Source organism: Schistocerca piceifrons, chromosome 2 (genome assembly GCF_021461385.2).
Source record: "Schistocerca piceifrons isolate TAMUIC-IGC-003096 chromosome 2, iqSchPice1.1, whole genome shotgun sequence".
Taxonomy (NCBI): domain Eukaryota; kingdom Metazoa; phylum Arthropoda; class Insecta; order Orthoptera; family Acrididae; genus Schistocerca; species Schistocerca piceifrons.
The window spans coordinates 137907962-137927381 of NC_060139.1; the positions used below are offsets into that span (position 1 = coordinate 137907962).

Sequence of the window (19420 nt, forward strand, 5' to 3'; positions counted from 1 at the left end):
GTGCGTAATTTACGAATACTATTGCCCATCTTTCCATATGTGGATGGGAGTCACGGAGCATTCTCCTATTCTTCAGATAAAATTGGGCATTGAAAGATCTCCCCACATTGTCTTCAACCAACCCTCCCTACAACGATGTCCTCGATTTAATTTGCAACTGATCAGAAGTAGGAAAGTGCTATACCCACTACGTTCCACATCTTGAGAAGGAACAGAGCGAGCCAAATCCAAAACTTTGTTTAGGGTGGACTGTTCTTACTCATGGTTCCCATCCATTTGCACAAGATCTTTCGAAATGAGTCCTTGTCGAGGAGGTTAGCACACATTATTGGTGTGTAGTAGATATAAGAGTGTTGTGATGATGGGGCTCCAGACGCGTGCAGTTTGAAACAGTTTACATAAATCAACTGTGCTATCAGTTCTGAAGTATTGTTCCAGTGTTTGGTGTCCACACCAAGAAGATATAGGAAACAGAGAAATGATTGTGAAACATAAACACATTTCAAAGGCTAAATGGTTCTGCACTTAAACATGCTATAACGTTAGAGCTGTGCGGTTTCTGACCTATTAGTCATGTGGAATGCAACGCTGTCAGTATTCCAATAAAAGAATTTCCAGCGTATGACATACATTCTCCCTGCATGTTTCTCTATAATAAACTATGGTGACAAACTGTAAAGTGATAGAACTAGTACCCAGGACACCAAAGAAAACACCGATTCTTTGTAACACAAGCACATCATAGGTTTCTATGGGCATATGATGCCTGCTGTTTACAAAGCTCTTACCTGATTATGGTTCAGAAAGTACGATATGTTCACAACAGTCCTATAAAATGATCGGCGGCAGCCGAAAATGCATACAAAGAAATAGTGACGTCTTACAAGGAAAATAAACACCATGATCAGTAGCCAGAGGAGATGTAAGAGTCTTATCACAGTTTACCACCGCTCCTGGTAACCTGCCTCTTGCACACAGAAGTCATGGTCTGGTGTTATGTTATATTGCTCATGTGCAGGATAATGTTACTGTTTTGCCTTGACACCACATTTCTAGAAGCCTTTTCTTTCCACTATTAAGCTATGTATATATAGCATCAGTCTACTCTCCTCCTCAAGAACACGCAGTTTTATTGATTTTGCTCGCACTCATTTTATGGTATTTCTCTCTAATTTTATGCATTCTCAGTCAATTTCCATAATTTTACTAGGATTATATATATTTCATTGTTTTTCTCCCAATTTTTACTATTTCAGATCAATTTTTCGTGGTTATACCATGTTTTCCTCGAATTTTATCGATTTTATGTCATTTTTCATATTTTTTCCGCAGTTTTCCATATGTATATGGTTATGTTGCTGACATACCCGTATACTCTATGATTTTCTACAAGAATATTTACGCATATGATACACTAACCTACTAAAAATCCTAAGACTTGCCCTCTCCCCGATGATCCACATACATGTATTTTCGATAGGACAGACATGAAAAGTATAGTAACAGTAACTTTGTACCTATATGAAACTGAAGGCACGATTTGTGTCTAAGATGTGACAGAGAAATGGAGTACTTCACATATGTCTTCGTTGGTCTAGAAGAGGGTTTTGAAACAGGTTTTCCATTGATGAACATGATTCATCACACATGCTTTGGATGCTCTCTGCTCACATTGGTGTGGAGACATTTGTTGTTATCGATTGCAGGTAGATTGCGCTCTAAGTCACACACAGAATACACCATTGTATACAAGTCGACCGCAAGTTGTACTACACAACCGGTGAATCCCGAGAGATCAACGGAAAAAATGGTTAAGTGTGTGATAAATGACCTGGAGCAGCATCTCCCTGTTTTTACAATGCATCACCAGTCTCTCATTAAGTCATACCTCGTTACAACCCCTCTCATCCGATCACTCCATCTACTTTCTATCATCCTTTAATGCAGATACATGTCAAATTACAGGCAGTTCGTTCTCTTTTCCAGGAAATAATCAAAGACAGCAGTCAGCTTGTATGTATCACTATTAACTCAATAGAAATGGATCTGCATTGGATCTGTATTAAAGGATGATAGAAAGTAGATGGAGTGATCGGCTGAGAGGGGTTGTAACAGGGCATGACTTACTGGTAAATTGTGATGCATTCTAGGAGATGTTGCAACAGGTCATTTGTCATGCATTTAACCATTTTTTCTGCTGTTTTCTTGGGGTGCACAAGTTGCGTGGTAAAACTTGCGGTCGACTTGTATACAATTGCGTGTTCTGTGTGTGGCTTAGCGCTATCTACCTGTAATCGTTAACAGTAAACATCCCCACATCAATGGGACCGATGGCCTTTGTAGTCCGGTCCCTTCAACCCACCACAAACAAACAAACCACCCACACCACTGTCAGCAGAGCGCTACCAATGTGTGTGTGATGAATCATGTTCATCAATGGAAAACCCATTTCAAAACCGTCCTCTAGATGAACGAACATGTACGTGAAGCACTCCATTTCTCTGCCATATCCTTCATGTATCACCATTACCTCAATAGACATACAGTAAAATGTTGTTAAAACCATACAGCAGCTGTTCTGTAAAGTATTTGTTAGCTGACACAGTATGATGGTGAACCAAGTGCTGAAAAAAAAATTACTCGCCATGCAAAGTGGTGGCTCTCATGATCAGTTTAATTTATTGGCTTATGAATTTGATATTAATGATGTGCCACCTGCAGGTACAAGCGATGACTGGGGTACCACGGATATGATTCTTGAGTTGGAGTGGTAATAAGGCCTTTTTTATTGTGATGATATCTTTCAACAAAATTTCAGAATCTCAGCTACACAGGGTGAGATGACCATCGTAATAAAATCAGATATAATTCCGAATTTATGAAGTGATATGTAGTATAAACCTCATATTTACAATTTCTCTCTTCTGTTACCTTAAGAGACTTCATATGCGGTCAGGCATTTGTTTACATCAAGGGAGGTCGTAAGTGAGGGGGCATCTTGTGACAGAGGTCTTAACACTCCGTCATGAGTCAAAAATGAGTTTAATGTTGTAGTCTGCGATACATTACGTAACAGATATTAAGCCGATTAGGACAGATGTCTTTCTACCTGATGAGAAAATACTTAGAGGAAATATAGCCTATGTCATATTGCTACAGGATTTCTACAACGAGTAACGATACTTTAGCGATGTGAAAATGCGTGCACACCCCAATTTCTGCTGTCTTCGAAAATAACTTGTATAAAAGGGAGAAATCCACATTTTGCATGAGAATTTCGAGGTGTACAGTCAACAACATCGTTATCTTGGATTGGATAAAGTGGACGTTTTTAAATTGGAGTATTCGTCGGTGTGAAATTGGTTAGAACTACTGTGTATATCCAAGCTCCAGCTGTTTGTTTTGCAGTGTACCGCGGCTGGCGGCATGGGAGTTCATGAGGAGTCGGCGACCACAAGTAACAGATTAGTTCGGCCTGTGACGGGCAGCTGGGTACAAAGAATGAACTGACGTGTCTACTGTTGCCTGTGGCAGCAGGGGCTAGTGAAGTTACCAGCGTGCTGCATGAGCGGCGATAGAAGGAGACGTGTGTGTTGCGTGAGAAGATTGAAAATGACGGGTGTTTACGCTGGACGGTTATTCCACCCATCTAAATTGATCAATTGACTGCTTGGTGACAGTCTATCTCCAATCTCTGAGCATTCGGTACAGGGGTGCGTGGATGCCGTGGTATGGGCGTGCGGCTACTGTCATTCCCGATATTTGTGAGGGTCTCTCCTCACCTGTGCTCGCGAGACGATGCGATGCCCCCTGTTGGTGGAGGATGGCGCGACCACGGCTCCTGGCAGTCGGTGGACGCACTCTTCGCGATCGCGACTTTATGTGATCAGCTGGATTTTTTTCGCCTGATATGTTTAAAGAAAACGTTGTGGAGGCGGAGGGTGTTTGTTTTCTCAAATGTTAGTGCATACAAGACCTCGGATATATTTAGTGCTACGATCTATTTGTGGCGAAAATTTCATTACTTGATGTGTGTGATACTCAAACACTGAAAATATTTTTTACTACGAAGCAGGATCATTGTAAGATGGAGGTGAATGTTTTAAGCGATCTATTTGACTTCTGTAAATTGTTAAACAATTAATTTGATAGAATAGTGCAAATGGATTATTTAACTCTATTTTTGATATCGAAATTGCGTCAGCTCTCAGCTTGTGTCCAGCATTAGCCAGCAGGATCACAGTATTCTGAGGATAATGCATGTTTAGAGACGTTGGTTCACACAGACAAACAGGAAGTGGGCTCTTGAGAGAGACAGAAACAGGAAGCAGGTCTGGAATTTTCCGATCAACAGAATGCCGTCACTTGACGCTTTGTTTTTGTTTGGGGGGGGGGAGGGGGAATGAGATCAAAGGAGGCCGATATGCGGTCCCTGTTCGGTGGTCTTTAGTAACGTGATCTGCAATTAGGACATTGAGCGGTTTTTATCTTCATGTTAGCGCCCTGACGATAGACACTGACGCGAGAGACCCCCAAACGCTACTATACTGCACATCATTCCATTCATGATCTGTAGACCACTTTTGCAGAGTTTAATTGTCAGTGCAATATGACTGCTGTATGTTTCTTGAGCTGTACAAAATAGTATGGTGCTGAAATTCTCATAATTTTTGTGTCTGCAGAAAGTACTTTCACACCAGCAGCAGCAATTTGGTAGGTAAATTCAGAAAGAACCAATTAGAATGCTACCATCTCAGGAAGTTCCATGATGTCAGAGAGTCACAAGACATCCTTTGTGGGAGGGCATAGGAGTCTCTAGAGACTGGTTCGACAAGATGGGGGCAGAGGAAGTTTAGTGACGTTGGAAACAGGTAGAATTCTGTCCGCCCCCCCCCCCCCCCCCGGCCGCCAACTGCCATTGTGGCTTTAGAGCATCTCTGGACCAGTATATGTAGGACATCGAAAATTCACCGAAATTCCTGCCATTTTTCTCGTATGCGGGACAGCATTTCGAATTCTGTTCTTTTTTCTTTCTTTCGCATTCTGTTGTGGGTTTCCAAACATGCCATGATTTTTTAGATATGTAATTGTTCTGATTTTCCTGTCTGTGCTTAGATACCAGTGAGCTTCGAAAAGTGAGGAAAATAAAAAGTAAATGCCTCAACATCCCTGACTGCAGCAGCCCACTCTGCGTTTCTATGTGCGATTAGAATAAAAAAAGCGCCAAAATTGTTTAAGTATTCCTTATTGCCTACTCATCCACAAACTGTTTAAATAAACAGTATTCCATACACTGCGGTCAATTTCCTGACAAATTCTTTATTTAACTAAATAAACTATATCCAGAATGAGATTTTCACTCTGCAGCGGAGTGTGCGCTGATATGAAACTTCCTGGCAGATTAAAACTGTGTGCCCAACCGAGACTCGAACTCGGGACCTTTGCCTTTCCCAGGCAAGTGCTCTACCAACTGAGCTACCGTAGCACGACTCACGGCCGGTACTCACAGCTTTACTTCTGCCAGTTCCTCGTCTCCTACCTTCCAAACTTTACAGAAGCTCTCCTGCGAACCTTGCAGAACTAGCACTCCTGAAAGAAAGGATATTGCGGAGACATGGCTTAGCCACAGCCTGGGGGATGTTTCCAGAATGAGAGCACTTGCCCGCGAAAGGCAAAGGTCCCGAGTTCGAGTCTCGGTCGGGCACACAGTTTTAATCTGCCAGGAAGTTTCATATCAGCGCACACTCCGCTGCAGAGTGAAAATCTCATTCTGGAAACATCCCCCAGGCTGTGGCTAAGCCATGTCTCCGCAATATCCTTTCTTTCAGGAGTACTAGTTCTGCAAGGTTCGCAGGAGAGCTTCTGTAAAGTTTGGAAGGTAGGAGACGAGGAACTGGCAGAAGTAAAGCTGTGAGTACCGGGCATGAGTCGTGCTTCGGTAGCTCAGTTGGTAGAGCACTTGCCCGCGAAAGGCAAAGGTCCCGAGTTCGAGTCTCGGTCGGGCACACAGTTTTAATCTGCCAGGAAGTTTCAAATAAACTATACTTCAAACACTGCCGTGTATCCCATAAATTGTTTAAATAAACAACATGCCACAAATTGCCTTGTCTACCAGAAATTGTTTAAACAATATTCCATACAGTGCAATCGATTTCCTGGCAAATAGCTAATGAGCTGATCCTCTTTTCCGCCAATTTCTAGGTGAGGTATGGGTGGGGATGGGCTAGGAGGTTTCCCAGAGAGGAAGGAGTTAAGTAATTGATCAATATAATTAATTAGTCACTTAATTTGATATCAAAAGTGTGCTTGTATCAGCGAGGGGAATTCCCAGAGGGGTGCAGTGAGGAGGAGGGGGAGGGAGGAGGAGTGGAAGGGGAGGGTGGGGAGGTTTCTTGGAAGGACAGATTAGTCTTAATCCACTTAGCAGAACAATACGTTAAGGATCTGTCAATCAAAAGAGAAAATAGGTGTGGCCCAGAATGTATGTTTGCCCCTGATGCAGGCAATCCACACTAGCAAAATGTGCTCGTAGCACCCTTACCTTACTACTTTCGAATCTTGCGTCCAGCAGACTGTCCTATTTTTCATTATGTTAAACACTTATGTGTTTAAAAGTAGGATTTACTATCTTATTTAAATGTCTCACGTCCTTCTCTGGTTTATTGCAAAGCACATTACTTACCATATTGCAACACAGGTAAATGAGTATTGGCTTCCGAATTTCGTTGTTACAAATAAAAGACCTCATTTTCTTTATTAAATAACGTCTGTAAACAAAAAAAAAAGAAAGAAGAAAAGAAAAGAAACACAAAATAAGAACAGATTTTACTTGGTTACAGCGAGGATAAAAATTTTGTAGCTTTTGTGTTTACAAAAGGCTACATTTAAAACAGGTGTTCGAAAATTGTATCGTTTGCTTGAATACAAGTATTGCATCACTCAATCGTCCCTTCACACCCATGCCCAACCGCTTCATTCATGTGTGGCGAGGTACGTCATCTGGTGACATCACATGTTCAACATTTCTTATCCTCTTATCCGTTTTCGGTGTATTTCCCGACATTTGCGACTCCATGTGTCTTATATTAAATTAATTGTCTCAGCGTCATCTACGTGGCTGCGAAGGTCTTTAAAACTTAGTAAGAACCACCCTGTATGTTTCATACTTTCACTAGGATTCGTGGGGTCTGTAGCCCCACTACTAAGCATTTCGTTTCATAAGAATGTCGGTGGATCGAATATCGCTGCCGGTACTTTTTTTTTCATTACCACGTACTCAGTCAACAGATACGCGGGATAAACCATGAAATTGTGTGATGACCGACGACAACCGTTTATTAATGTAAACCAAGTCTGTTTTTCATTAGACCCTCTGTGTACTGATGTAAGCTGTCGCCAGCACACCAGTCGGCAAAGATGTAGCACGAACTCGATAGTAGGCGCACGTACAAGTTCGCCTATCACAAGACAGGCCAGAGAGAGTCTCACAAGCAACAAGCCGCCAACGTCCTCTTGACAGCAAGTATTCAGGCCGCCGCCACTGACCAGAGGAGTTTAGTCACTAGTCACTCAGTCACTAACTCGCACCCCAGTTGCCATCTGTCAGTTCACATCACTGGCTACAACAGTAAATACCATCAGATTATAGTAAGATTACCGAGATTGTCTGCAAGAGGATTATTTCTGACGAGCTTGTACCACAACACATGGACTCTATTCCAGTTAAGTACAATCGCCAGTTCCTGTAAATAAAAAACCATATTAATCCACATGTGCATTTGTGTTGTAGAAAGAGGATACTGGCCTGAAATAATAACATCCTCTTCCTTGCGTCCTCGGTACAAGACTCTACAGTGGCGACGAGTACACTACAGTGGCGGCAGGGACACTGCACTCTGAAAAAACCATACAGATGCAAAAATTCGGCGTTCGTTGAGAACAGTTTGTGAATGTAAACCAAGTCTGTTTTTCAATAGACACACTGAAAAAAACCATACACATGCAATAATTCGGCATGCATTACAAGTGCTGTATGTTGCAATAACTGTTTTTTATGTTTCCGAGATCATTATCATCCTGATTCGTGCAGTGCTCCATAGGTTACACATTATACTTGTCACAAAACTAGGTAAAATAATATAAATAAAATAATAACACTTATTTGAGTGAAAGTTTGGGTATCCTTTCTTTCCAGTCTCCTTACGACATATTAAAAATTTGCTTGGTCATAATAAATCTGTTACTAGAATTACGTGCGAATGGAAAAAAAACGAAGTGTCAGTAGGGAGATTCGATCCAAAGACCTTGCACTTCTGAAACTAAGCGCTAACTCGCTCAGCTGAGATCTCTTTATAACACTAGCGACAGTTTAAAACTTGATTTTCTCGAAAATGTTTGAGAGTTGGCTCTTCCTGATTGCATATGCTGAAAGTCCTTAGTCACGCCCTACACATCCTATCAGTATGAATCTAATTGGTGAGGGCAAGTTCGTACGGTTCCGTAGTTAGCATCGTATAAACGGAAATTTCTGAAACTTCTTAATCAACACAAATAGGAACTCTGACCACTGTCTCAATCAGGTGCTACTATGAAATATTTCCTATGATCAATTTTTAGAGCATCTGTTCTCATATGAGTTAAAATAATTTTTAACATAATTATTTGTGTGCTTGTAGTTTCTCAGTAAGTTCTTAATTTTTTATGTTTCTTTTTCAACAGAAGCGCTATTAAGGAAGTACTGGGTGATACCATCAAAGAACATGAAATAATAACTCTGGCGCGTCATTACGGCGTGCGCTGCAAACGAGAAAAAATAACAAAAGATCAATTAAGGTAAGCTGATCTGCTTCTTAGTAAGCTCAGTGTGTTCTTAACTTTCCAATAGACGGAAAATTACATATGACTCCTGCTGTTGCGAATGCTGTTTTCCTCATAGAATGGCATGCATACTGTTCATCGTATGATCAATAAGAATACCAAGTTCCATATCTGTTCCAGATTATACTCGTTATTTATTTTCTTTAGGTTGTAAAACAGAATTTGAACTAATTCTTCATACGAGGAATCATTCTGCACTTTTGACAAGTTATTATGCTATCTTTGAAAAATGAGCCACCATATTTACCATTACTTACATTTATTGAGACCTAATGTACTATTTTTTTAGAGTTCCGTACCTCAGCCGGTAAAAACAGAATCACTTAATTATCCACCAGTCTATGCATCTGTTTAAGACCCCTTTTTCTCAGGAATAGATAGAGGTAACTAGCTGAAATTTCTGTCAAATACTAATTTTAAGCTCTACAGTATTATGGTGGTATAAAAAATTTAAGCTTATAAGTCAGTACATTCAGAATATACGGATATTTATCTCACATATTTTAATTCTAGCCAACTCACTCATCAAAACCCATAGATGAAATATCTACATACATTAACTAAGTTCGTACTGAATCCTTAGACGACGAGTCGTGCTTACACTTCTTTTTTTTCTCTTGTTAACTGGCTTTCAGATCTGGAACGTTCCTCGACAAAGAAATGACACTCCAAGAGAAAGTCTCTTGAAAGTTTACTTATCGTTAGGGACAACTCGCCCCGAAAAGGAAATAACCAGTAGCATTTCAGGGTAGCGAGAGCCAATAGGATTTCTTCATTTTGGAAGAGCCTGTGTGCGGTCTGGCGTTGCACCTTTTATGTTCGGTGTTCTGTGGGCGCTGTGGCAGACATTACGAAAGGACAATGTTTACATGTGAAATATTTCTGGAATAATTTGTAGCAAATGATTCATGGAATAGTGTATTTTGTCACTGCGGTTATCTTTGGGAAAAAGAGAAGGAAATAAAACTTGGTCCATATTTTCAATACATTATTGGCTTCTGCCTCAGGTACATTCACGTATTGTACAGATTTACCGAAAACTATATTGTAATTTGTAGCAGTCAGTGTATTGAATTGTTGTCTTGGCGAATAGTGTTGCTTGTTATAGTGAGAGTATAGTTTACCCTTAAACATTTAGCGAGAACTGAAATGGGGAGTACGGAATTTGTGGTACAAAACACAGTTGGACACCATAACCTCAATCAGATGAAGAGGAATATTCGACAGGAGTCGTTGGCTTTGAACTAGTTGCCCAGGAAAAATGCGACAAACGTCATAAACAATATGGTGACTATAGCGTGATGTTATTGGCGATTTTTTTCAAACGAGATAAGCTGCAGATCAGTCTGTCACCAAAACTACCTTTCTTTTTTTTTTTTTTTTTTTTAATATGACATTCGTTGGCCTCTCCAACTCACAACCAAACTGTCACCTTCGAATCTAACCGAGACCTCGGGCGAAGCTACACATCATTCTGTCACTACAACTAGGTGTATGCAGTTTCACAATCAAACAATCAAATTGTCATCTTCCCACCTAGTGTATACCTCGGGTAAAGCTCCAGATTAATTTGTCACCACAACCAACTTTTTTTCCTTGCTTTCAAATTCGTGGGTTTACTCAACTAACAACAAAACTGTGAATAAACTCTATACAAAACAAAAGCGACGCACCACAAATGAATTATCCGAATGGGACGGAAGTCGGTAGAACCCATGTACATTTACAGACAAATAAATGATTACAATTTCATAAAAAATAGGATGATTTATTCAGGAGAGAGAGCTTCACAAACCGAGCAAGTCAATAACGCTTTGGTCCACCTATGGGCCTTACGCAAGCAGTTATTCGACTTGGCAAACATTGACAGCGTTTCTGGATGTCATGCTGAGAGATATTGTGCCAAATTCTGTCCAATTAGCGCATTAGATCGGCAAAATCCCGAGCTGGTTGGAGGCCCTGCCCAGAATGCTCCAAACGTTCTCAGTTGAGGAGAGATTCGGCAACCTTGCTGGCCAAGGTAGAATTTGGCAAGCGCGAAGACAAGTAGTAGAAACTATTGCTGTGTGTGGATGGACATTACCTTACTGAAGTGTGAGCCCAGGATGGGTTGCCATGAAAGGCAACAAAACAGGGCGTGGAATATCGCTGTAAGGGTGCCGCAGATGACCATTGAAGGGGTCCTGCTGTGAAATGAACTGGCACCCCAGCCTGTCACTCATGACTGTTGGGCTGTGTAGTGGGCTTGTATTCCACCTCTGTCTGGAGCAACTCCAGACACGTCTTCGCAGTCATCGGCGCTCGGTTCGAAGCGGGACTCATCACGAAAGACATTTCTACTCATGTCAATGAGATTCCAGGCCGAAGATGTGTGATGATCTGGTGTACCATTTCTTTTCACAGTAGGGCCCCCTTGGTTGTCATCCAGTGCTCCCTTACAGCAATTCTATCCCCCATTTTGTTCCCCTTCACGGCAAGCCACCCTGGACCCACATTTCAGCAAGATAATGCCCGCCCGCACACAGCAAGAGTTTCTATTACTTCTCTTCGTGCTTGCCAAACCGTACCTTGGCAAGCAAGGTCGCCGGATCTCTACCCAATTGAGAACGTTTAGAGCATTACGGGCTGGGCTCCCCAAATAGCTCCGGATTCTGACCATATAACCGGCCATTTGGACATAATTTGGCACATCCCTCAGCAAGACATCCAGTAACTCTATCAACGAATACCAAGCGTATAACTGCTTGCATAAGTGCCAGAAGTGGACCAACATATTATTGACTTGCTCAATTTGTGAAGGTGTTTCTCTTGAATAAATCATCCAATTTTTCTGAAATTGTAATCATTTGTTTGTCTGTATACGTGTACCACACCTACCGATTTCCATTGTATTCGGAAATGCCTTCTTGGCGCGTCGATTTTTTTGGTCTTAAGAGAGTATATGCACCAAAAGGTAACGTGACAGCAGCCATTAACATTACGTCACTGGCCAAAACCGACGACTCGTATCGAACACTCCTTTTGAACCACTTCAGTGTCTATTCTCTTTTTCGGTATAAAGTTCATTTTCAATCGCGGTGTGGTGCGACCTTTGTCTTGATCGCTGAATTCACGAAAGTGAATTTAACAATTCGATCGGCGCAATTTAAGCTGTGCCCTTAGGTTCGTGCCTCATCACACCCTCAGAAGTCCCGACATATTCGGAATAAACAGCAAAGTATTTCTGACAAACAACGTTAGAAATATGAATTCTGCTCGTTTCAAACGCAGCAATTTAATCTGTCCTCTTAGATTCCTGCACATCCACATCATCAGATATTGCGACGTATTCGGATTAAACAGAAAAATTATTAGTAACAAGCTACAGTACAAATGTTACTGCTGATCGTTACACTTACAAGAGTTTCGTCTCTTTCTTAAATCAGACTGACGTCAAAAAATCGAAGAAACTCGTTCCTGGGAGAGCACACTCTTATATGCAAATAACGTCTAATATTACAGAACATGCTTCTATTAGGTGAATAGGAAACAAACAGAATTCTTTACGAATGCGAAAATGGAAAAGAAAGTTAGCATGTAACAGGACACGAAAGTGCTTACTCTGATACCATAACCACATGTTTCTAGGTCTAATCACAGGACCACGCCCTTCACATACAGCTCTGTCCATTAGTATATCTTAGGATCTCATAAAGGATTTTTTTTCGCTGGTGTGCTGTTAACTGACAGCTGCTTGTAATAAATCGTCCCATGAGTGACGCTTGTGATAAATCTTCAATGCGCTATTGCCTTGAAACGGCTTGCTGTCATAACACGCATGTTATAATACGAAAACAACAGAAGGCAATGAAATCCAATATCGAGTCTCCAAAGTAGCAAGCGAGGTACATCACGTGACCCAACCAGAATGCCGTGAAATGCTATTAGTTATTGTTGTTTCGGACCGAACTGTCCCTAACAATAAGTGAAAGTGTAAGTTTTCTTTAGTGTCGTTCCAGCTGGTTTCATACGCCCCACAAAAATGTCCTGTCGTACATAATTCTCTTCATTACATAATAGCACTTACACTCTACAGCATTGATTATTTGTTATATATATTCCAATCTCTGACTTTCCCTAAGGTTCTGATCTCTACGATTCCCTCTAGTAGTCTATTATGAAAGTTAATCCCTGCAGAGCCGGTTTGAGGCCACGCGGAACCAGTGTCACTGATGCCCTCCCGCCCGCCTTTCATATTATCCTAAACGTATTGTCTTACTTCCCTATGAAATGCGGAGATAACGTCTAACAAAATTTTATTTCACCAACTTAAGCACCAGCGTGCTTTTTACTAACAAATCTAAATCAAAAACCGAATAAAATTTTTGGACCACCATTTACTTCTTTTATACATTGACGCTGGTAAAATGTTATAGGTCTTACTTTCACAAGACGGAAAGACAGCCTTCCACTGTTGCAGGTTCTTACCATCGCTCGAATTACCAACGCGGCGACGAGTACAGGCTGTCTTGAAATTGATTATAAATTATTACAGCTTATGTTAAACAGTGAAATGCGGCGTATTATAAGGCCTAGACTTCTCGCTTCTGGTACAACAATATTCCACGACACGCTCCACAGGAATACGCCACACAGTAAATTATCTTGACACACCGTATGGGAAAGCCTGACCTTCATTCGTGTTTAACGGTCGATACCGCTACATATGGTGGGAGAGAATGAACACACTGGCATACCTGAATGAATTAAATATTAAAACAAGTACGAAAACTTTATAAAATTGCACTGGAACACAGCAGACAAAATTTCTGTAAAGGAATAGTGGCTGCACAAATTAATGGAAGGGACGTGGAACAGGATGAGAAAAGCAGCACTATGTGAGCTACATTATCACTAATCTTAATACAAATGAATTTTTGTCATCCCACTGTTTTGCTTAGTGGCCGACGTCGTTTGGTGTGATGATATGATTTGTTAACTGTTTAGAACAAACAATCTCTGCTGACAGTTTTGTGACACTATTTCATAATAATGCGCAGAAGACTAGAGCGGAACAAAACAAACATTTTTGATAATTTGTGATACATAAAATGGGGTTTAATAAAGCAGGAGTATGACGATTTTATTGTTAAGTATACGGACTGTGTTATGCCGATTATATATTATTTCCATTGCTGCACAACCACAAACCACACGCACGTAATTAACTCCTAGTTCAAAACTAAGCGAGCCCCTGACAGCGCACGTGCTATTACGATAGAGCACCTCTGAATTCTTACAAGTCACTTGTTCTAGACAGTGTGTTCCACGTACACAGAGTGTCACAGATAAAAGGAACACGTGCAAGAATGAAGGAAAAAACGAGGTAACTACAGAAACGAAGGGCTGAAATGGACCTACCATTTATTTACAGTGAAAAATACAGTGAAAAACACATGTATAGAAGATGTTGAAAAATGACACCCTGCAACATCAATACACACCTGCGTACGTCTAAGCATATTCAGATATATCCAGAGTAAAGTTCCGACATCGATGTGTAACTTCTCCCTTCCTAATCGGTCTACTGGACTGCGATATAATTGACCGCGATCGCATACGCCTAATAAAATGTTACAGTGAGTAATGCTATTGCTACCGAAGGAAAATAATACGGGTTAGTAGGAGGAAAGTGTACAACAGACCATTCTGGAGGAATAATCTGTTATAAACTTAGTCTAAACACTGATGATAATTTTGAAGTGGGTGGAATATAGTGCAATCGCTCACGAACCACACTGGGAGGAAATAGGTACCACGTAATATTTAATACAAAAAATTCTGATGATACAAAAAATGGTTTAGCTGAAAAGGGAATAATTAAAAGGTCGCCAGACCGCCAGGTCAATGAAACCCAGACTCTTGAGAAAGGTAATGGCAAAGATATTTAACAAAGTAATGGCTGTCGCGGCAACAAAAGGTAATCACGCTTTTCCACAACACAACAGTTCACGAGAAAACAACTGAATCAGAAAGCACTGAGTTTGCGGTAACTTATTCTGAAATACTAAATTTTGAAAGTAAAGTTTCATCAAGTTACCGATTAAATATACGTAATTAAAACTTTGTTATGTAAAAAATGACTTTCAGTAACCTCCGTGTAACGTAAAGCAAAACTTAGAAAAAAGCAAGGAATTTACTTTTGATTATTGAAAGACTGAATTGAATTTACTTTAAGCAAATAAGCAACTGATTTTACTTTTAAAATAACGACAATAAAATGCATAGCAAGCCAGCGGAAGTCACTCGCTAAGCTCCATAATGAATAAATGACATTGCCCACTCTTTTAATTTGTGCTGTATCTTTAGTTATCAGTTTTGCCAGTGAAATTTTACGTTACTTTAAGTGAATGAAGCTAATACTCAAAACTGCAAATTCGTTAAACCTGTTATGAAATACAAGAATGAATAGTTACTGAGGCAGAAAATTTAGACTGAAACTGGACATTACCAAACAAAACTGGTAGTAAATTGTTAATCAATTTTCATATTCTTACGACACTCGGTGACTGTATGGAAAGGAAAGGGACCCTGCTTAATAATACGAGGACTGGTTCCAATGGCTCTGAGCACTATGGGACTTAACATCTGAGGTCATCAGTCCCCTAGACTTATAACTACTTCAACCTAGCTAACCTAAGGACATCACACACATCCATGAGCGAGGCAGGATTCGAACCTGCGACCGTAGCAGCAGCGCGGTTCCGGACTGAAGCGCCTAAAACCGCTCAGTCACAGCAGCCGGCAATAAGCGGGCAATGACAACTCAGGTGCCCTAGAAGTTTTAACTATCGCAGGTTATTATTCAAGTTAACTCATACCCTGTGAAAGAAATGTCTCCTGGCAATGCTTCTACAATACTATATCAGTCACTTTACGGTCTTACGATGTTATAGCTGCGCGAGCGACTAAGAACGTAGCCAACGACAATTCTGAACTGCCGCTATTGCTGTTGCTGCTGGGTGAGAACCCGAGTGGTCTGCAGAACCACGCATAATTATGAGACTGGCAACAGTCAGAATTGCAGCTTCCTCCGCCTGTCCACTCTTACCGTGTTCTCAGTGCTCGCGAGTTAACGGACTTGGTGCGCCTACACTGGCGCTGTCTTAGCTGCACATCACGTCTGCGGGAGCGCCCAACAAACACTTCCGCACTCTTTCGTGACTCTAGCTACTCTGCTTCCCCTGCTCGCAGCGCGACAGACGCTCCATACGCAGAGATAAACAATGACACAGCTACTGCCATTTCGTCGTTGCTATCGATACATTAAAAATAAACTGTCCTTGGCTATTACCCAGCAATTTACAATATTTACATTATAATTACAATCAATTATATACAGTCAGAAATAAATACACAATTACATCCATTACATATTAACTACAGTTTCTGTAAGAAAGCTTACATATTCAGAATCAGAAGTTCACTAGAAGTTATCAACAGATATTAAACGCCGAAAAATTTTGGATGATGCAAAAGGTATTTTATCTGCCTTTTCGGTGTTATAAAAGTTGACGACTTCACGGCTAATGTTGTCTTTCATTACCCGTATTGGTCCAAAAAAATGGCTCTGAGCACTATGGGATTTAACATCTGAGTTCATCAGTCCCCTAGAACTTAGAACTACTTAAACCAAACTAACCTAAGGACATCACACACACCCATGCCCGAGGCAGGATTCGAACCTGCGACCGTAGCGATCGCGCGGTTCCGGACTGAAGCGCCTAGAACCGCGTGGCCACACCGGCCGGCTTCCCGTATTGTGTGTGGATTTGTTAAATAGACCTTGCCCTTCAAGTACCCCACAGGAAAAAATGCATGTTGTTAGATCCGGCGAACGTAGTGGTCATAAATGTTGCCGACAGTTCGTCCCTCAGTGGCATGTTGCTCCATCTTGCTGGAAGAAGCAGTATTGTCTTTCATATTCAGTGAGCTGAATACAAAACGTATCAAAAATTTACATGTATGCAACCGTGTTAAGGGTAGCCTCAAAAAATATCGGTCCAATGACGCAGGTTCCTGTAACGCTGAAATAAACGCCGATTTTTTCATCATGGAGTGGTTGCTGGCGCACAGGGTTCTCTGTTGGCCAGTGCCTCGTGTTCTGTAATTCACATGGATGAAACCATGCTTCATCACTCATGATGTAATGGAAAGGGTCTACTTGAACTAACGTAAACTAACTTAACGCTAAGGACAACATACACACCCGTACCCGAGGGAGGACTCGAACCTACGGCGAAGGGAGCCGCGAGGGGCCGCGACAACCCGCCGTAGACCGCGCGGCCATCCTCCGGCAATCGCAGCTGAACCGTCACACGATATGGCTTCAGATTAATACTTTTCAATATCCGCTGGCATCTTCTACTACTTACATGCGCCTGTTGGGCCAATTTATGTGTAGTCTTCCTTGCGCCCCGAATAATTCTTCTGCGAATGTCTGCAACAAATTCGGGTGTGCGAACTGCAGGAATTCTTTGTGGTTTTACATTTTGCACAGATCCGTAGGTGCGCCAGTTTTTATACAGACTCTGTATTGCTCTCTTTGCAGGAAGTCTTCTATCCAGATACCTGCCCCAGAAAATTTCTTGAGTTTCCTTAATCGAAGCTATTTGCACCTATGCCTCCACAATTTCACTTCTTTCTACTATCGAAAGTAATTTTGCAAACCGCAAAGAGAAGCGTCTAACTTCGCTAATGAAATAAACTGAAATGCTGAAAGAGGAATGCTAACAATGGATTTTAGCATAAAACTGTCCATTGTTGTAGCCGTTTATTCGAGAAGTCGAAATATTGCATTCCCTTTCAAAGGGGAGGTAGCCTACTTTTGACTGCGCCACCCTTTACCTTCTCTCACCGATTCTGAAGAGAAACTCCACATTTTTTATCTTATCAGGTCAAGTCGAAGCAGTGACAACACTCAGGAAACGAGTGCATTGCAGCAGATGCAGGAATCCTGCATCCCGCTCCTGGCAAGAACCAAGTTGAGATGGTTTGCCGTTGCCTTGCACAGACCTATTATTAAGTGTCAGCTGTGTATCTGTATCGTGTAAATGACTGTGGTGAATGCACACACAGACAGTGTAGAGTATGTGTTGCTATAAATGAAGGACAGGGAGAACGTGAAAGCCGGTGCCGACGCATAGTTTACTCATCTACATCTACCTGGATACTCTGCAAATCACACTTAAGTGCCTGGCAGAGGGTCCATCGACCTACCTTCACAATAATTCTCTGTTATTTTATTCTCGAAAAGGGCGCGGAAAAAACGAACACCTATACCTTTCCGTACGAGCTCCGATTTACCTGATTTTATTGTGATGATCGTTTCTCCCTATGTAAGTCGGCCTCAACAAAATATTATCGCATACGTAGGAGAAAGTTGGTGATTGAAAATTTGTGAGAAGATCCCGTCGCAAGGAAACTCCTTTGTTTTAATGATGTCCACCCCAAACCCGGTATCATGTCACTGACTCTCTTCTCTATTTCTCGATAATACAAAAGTGCTGCTCCTCTTTGAACCTTCTCGATGTACGCCGTTAATCCTATCTGGTAAGGATCCTACAATGCACAGCAGTATTCCAAAAGAGGACGGGCATGCGTAGTAAAGGCAGTCTCTTTAGTAGATCTGTTGCATCGTCCATGTATTCTACAAATAAACCGCAGTCTTTGGTTCGCCTTCCCCCCCCCCCCCCCCAACATTTTTTATGTGTTCTTTCCGACTGATGATGTTCGTAATTTTTATTCCCAAGTATTTTGTAGAATTTACGGCCCTTAGATTTGATTTATCGTGTAACCGGAGTTTAACGGATTCCTTTTAGCACTGCCGTGGATGACCTCACACTTTTCATTATTTAGGGCCAACTTCCAATTGTCGCACCGTAGAGATACCTTTGTTTTGATCTTCTGATGACTTTACTAGACAATAAACGACAGCGTCATCCGCAAACAACCTAAGGCGACTGCTCAGGATTGTTTCCTAAGTCGTGTACACGACTAAGAAAAACCAGAGGGCCTATAATACTACCTTGCGGAACCTGAAACAAACCGACATCGTAATAAAGGGGGCTTCTAATAAAGGCACTATATAACATTGTTTAGAGGTGGCAGTGAACACGTGCGCATACGTGTCAGCTATCCACATCTTTCCAACAAGTGGTGTAGTTTCAGGCTATAATGAATTAGTGAGCGAGGAAAGTAGCACAATGAGCGTCACGAAGAGAGCAGAAGTACATGGAAAAGAATTTTCATGTTGCTCAGAGCTGACAACACACGGACGGTTTGCATTCGAAGGCCAAATTATCATGTGGTATGGTAGAGGTGATAAAGTGAGTTCAATGTTTTACCTATCTTCGACAGCTGTGGTAATAGTAACTTGGGGGGAAGGAAGCAGCGGTGACGTCGCAAGGAACCATCCCGCCATTCTCCTAGATTGAACTGGAAGACCACGGAATATCCGAATCTGGGATTGAACTCGGGTCTTCCTAATGCTAGGGCATTAGGC

At 41.4% G+C, this 19420-nt stretch overlaps 1 protein-coding gene across 1 annotated transcript in view; it reads left to right on the forward strand.

Annotated features, from left to right (window-relative positions):
* Window positions 1-19420, forward strand: part of LOC124775193 (EF-hand domain-containing family member C2-like) — a 237019-nt gene that overhangs the window by 205387 nt on the left and 12212 nt on the right. The window contains exon 11 of the mRNA XM_047250033.1: window positions 8719-8832. Within this exon, the coding sequence (XP_047105989.1) occupies window positions 8719-8832 (114 nt within the window). The remainder of the gene's footprint in view (window positions 1-8718; window positions 8833-19420) is intronic.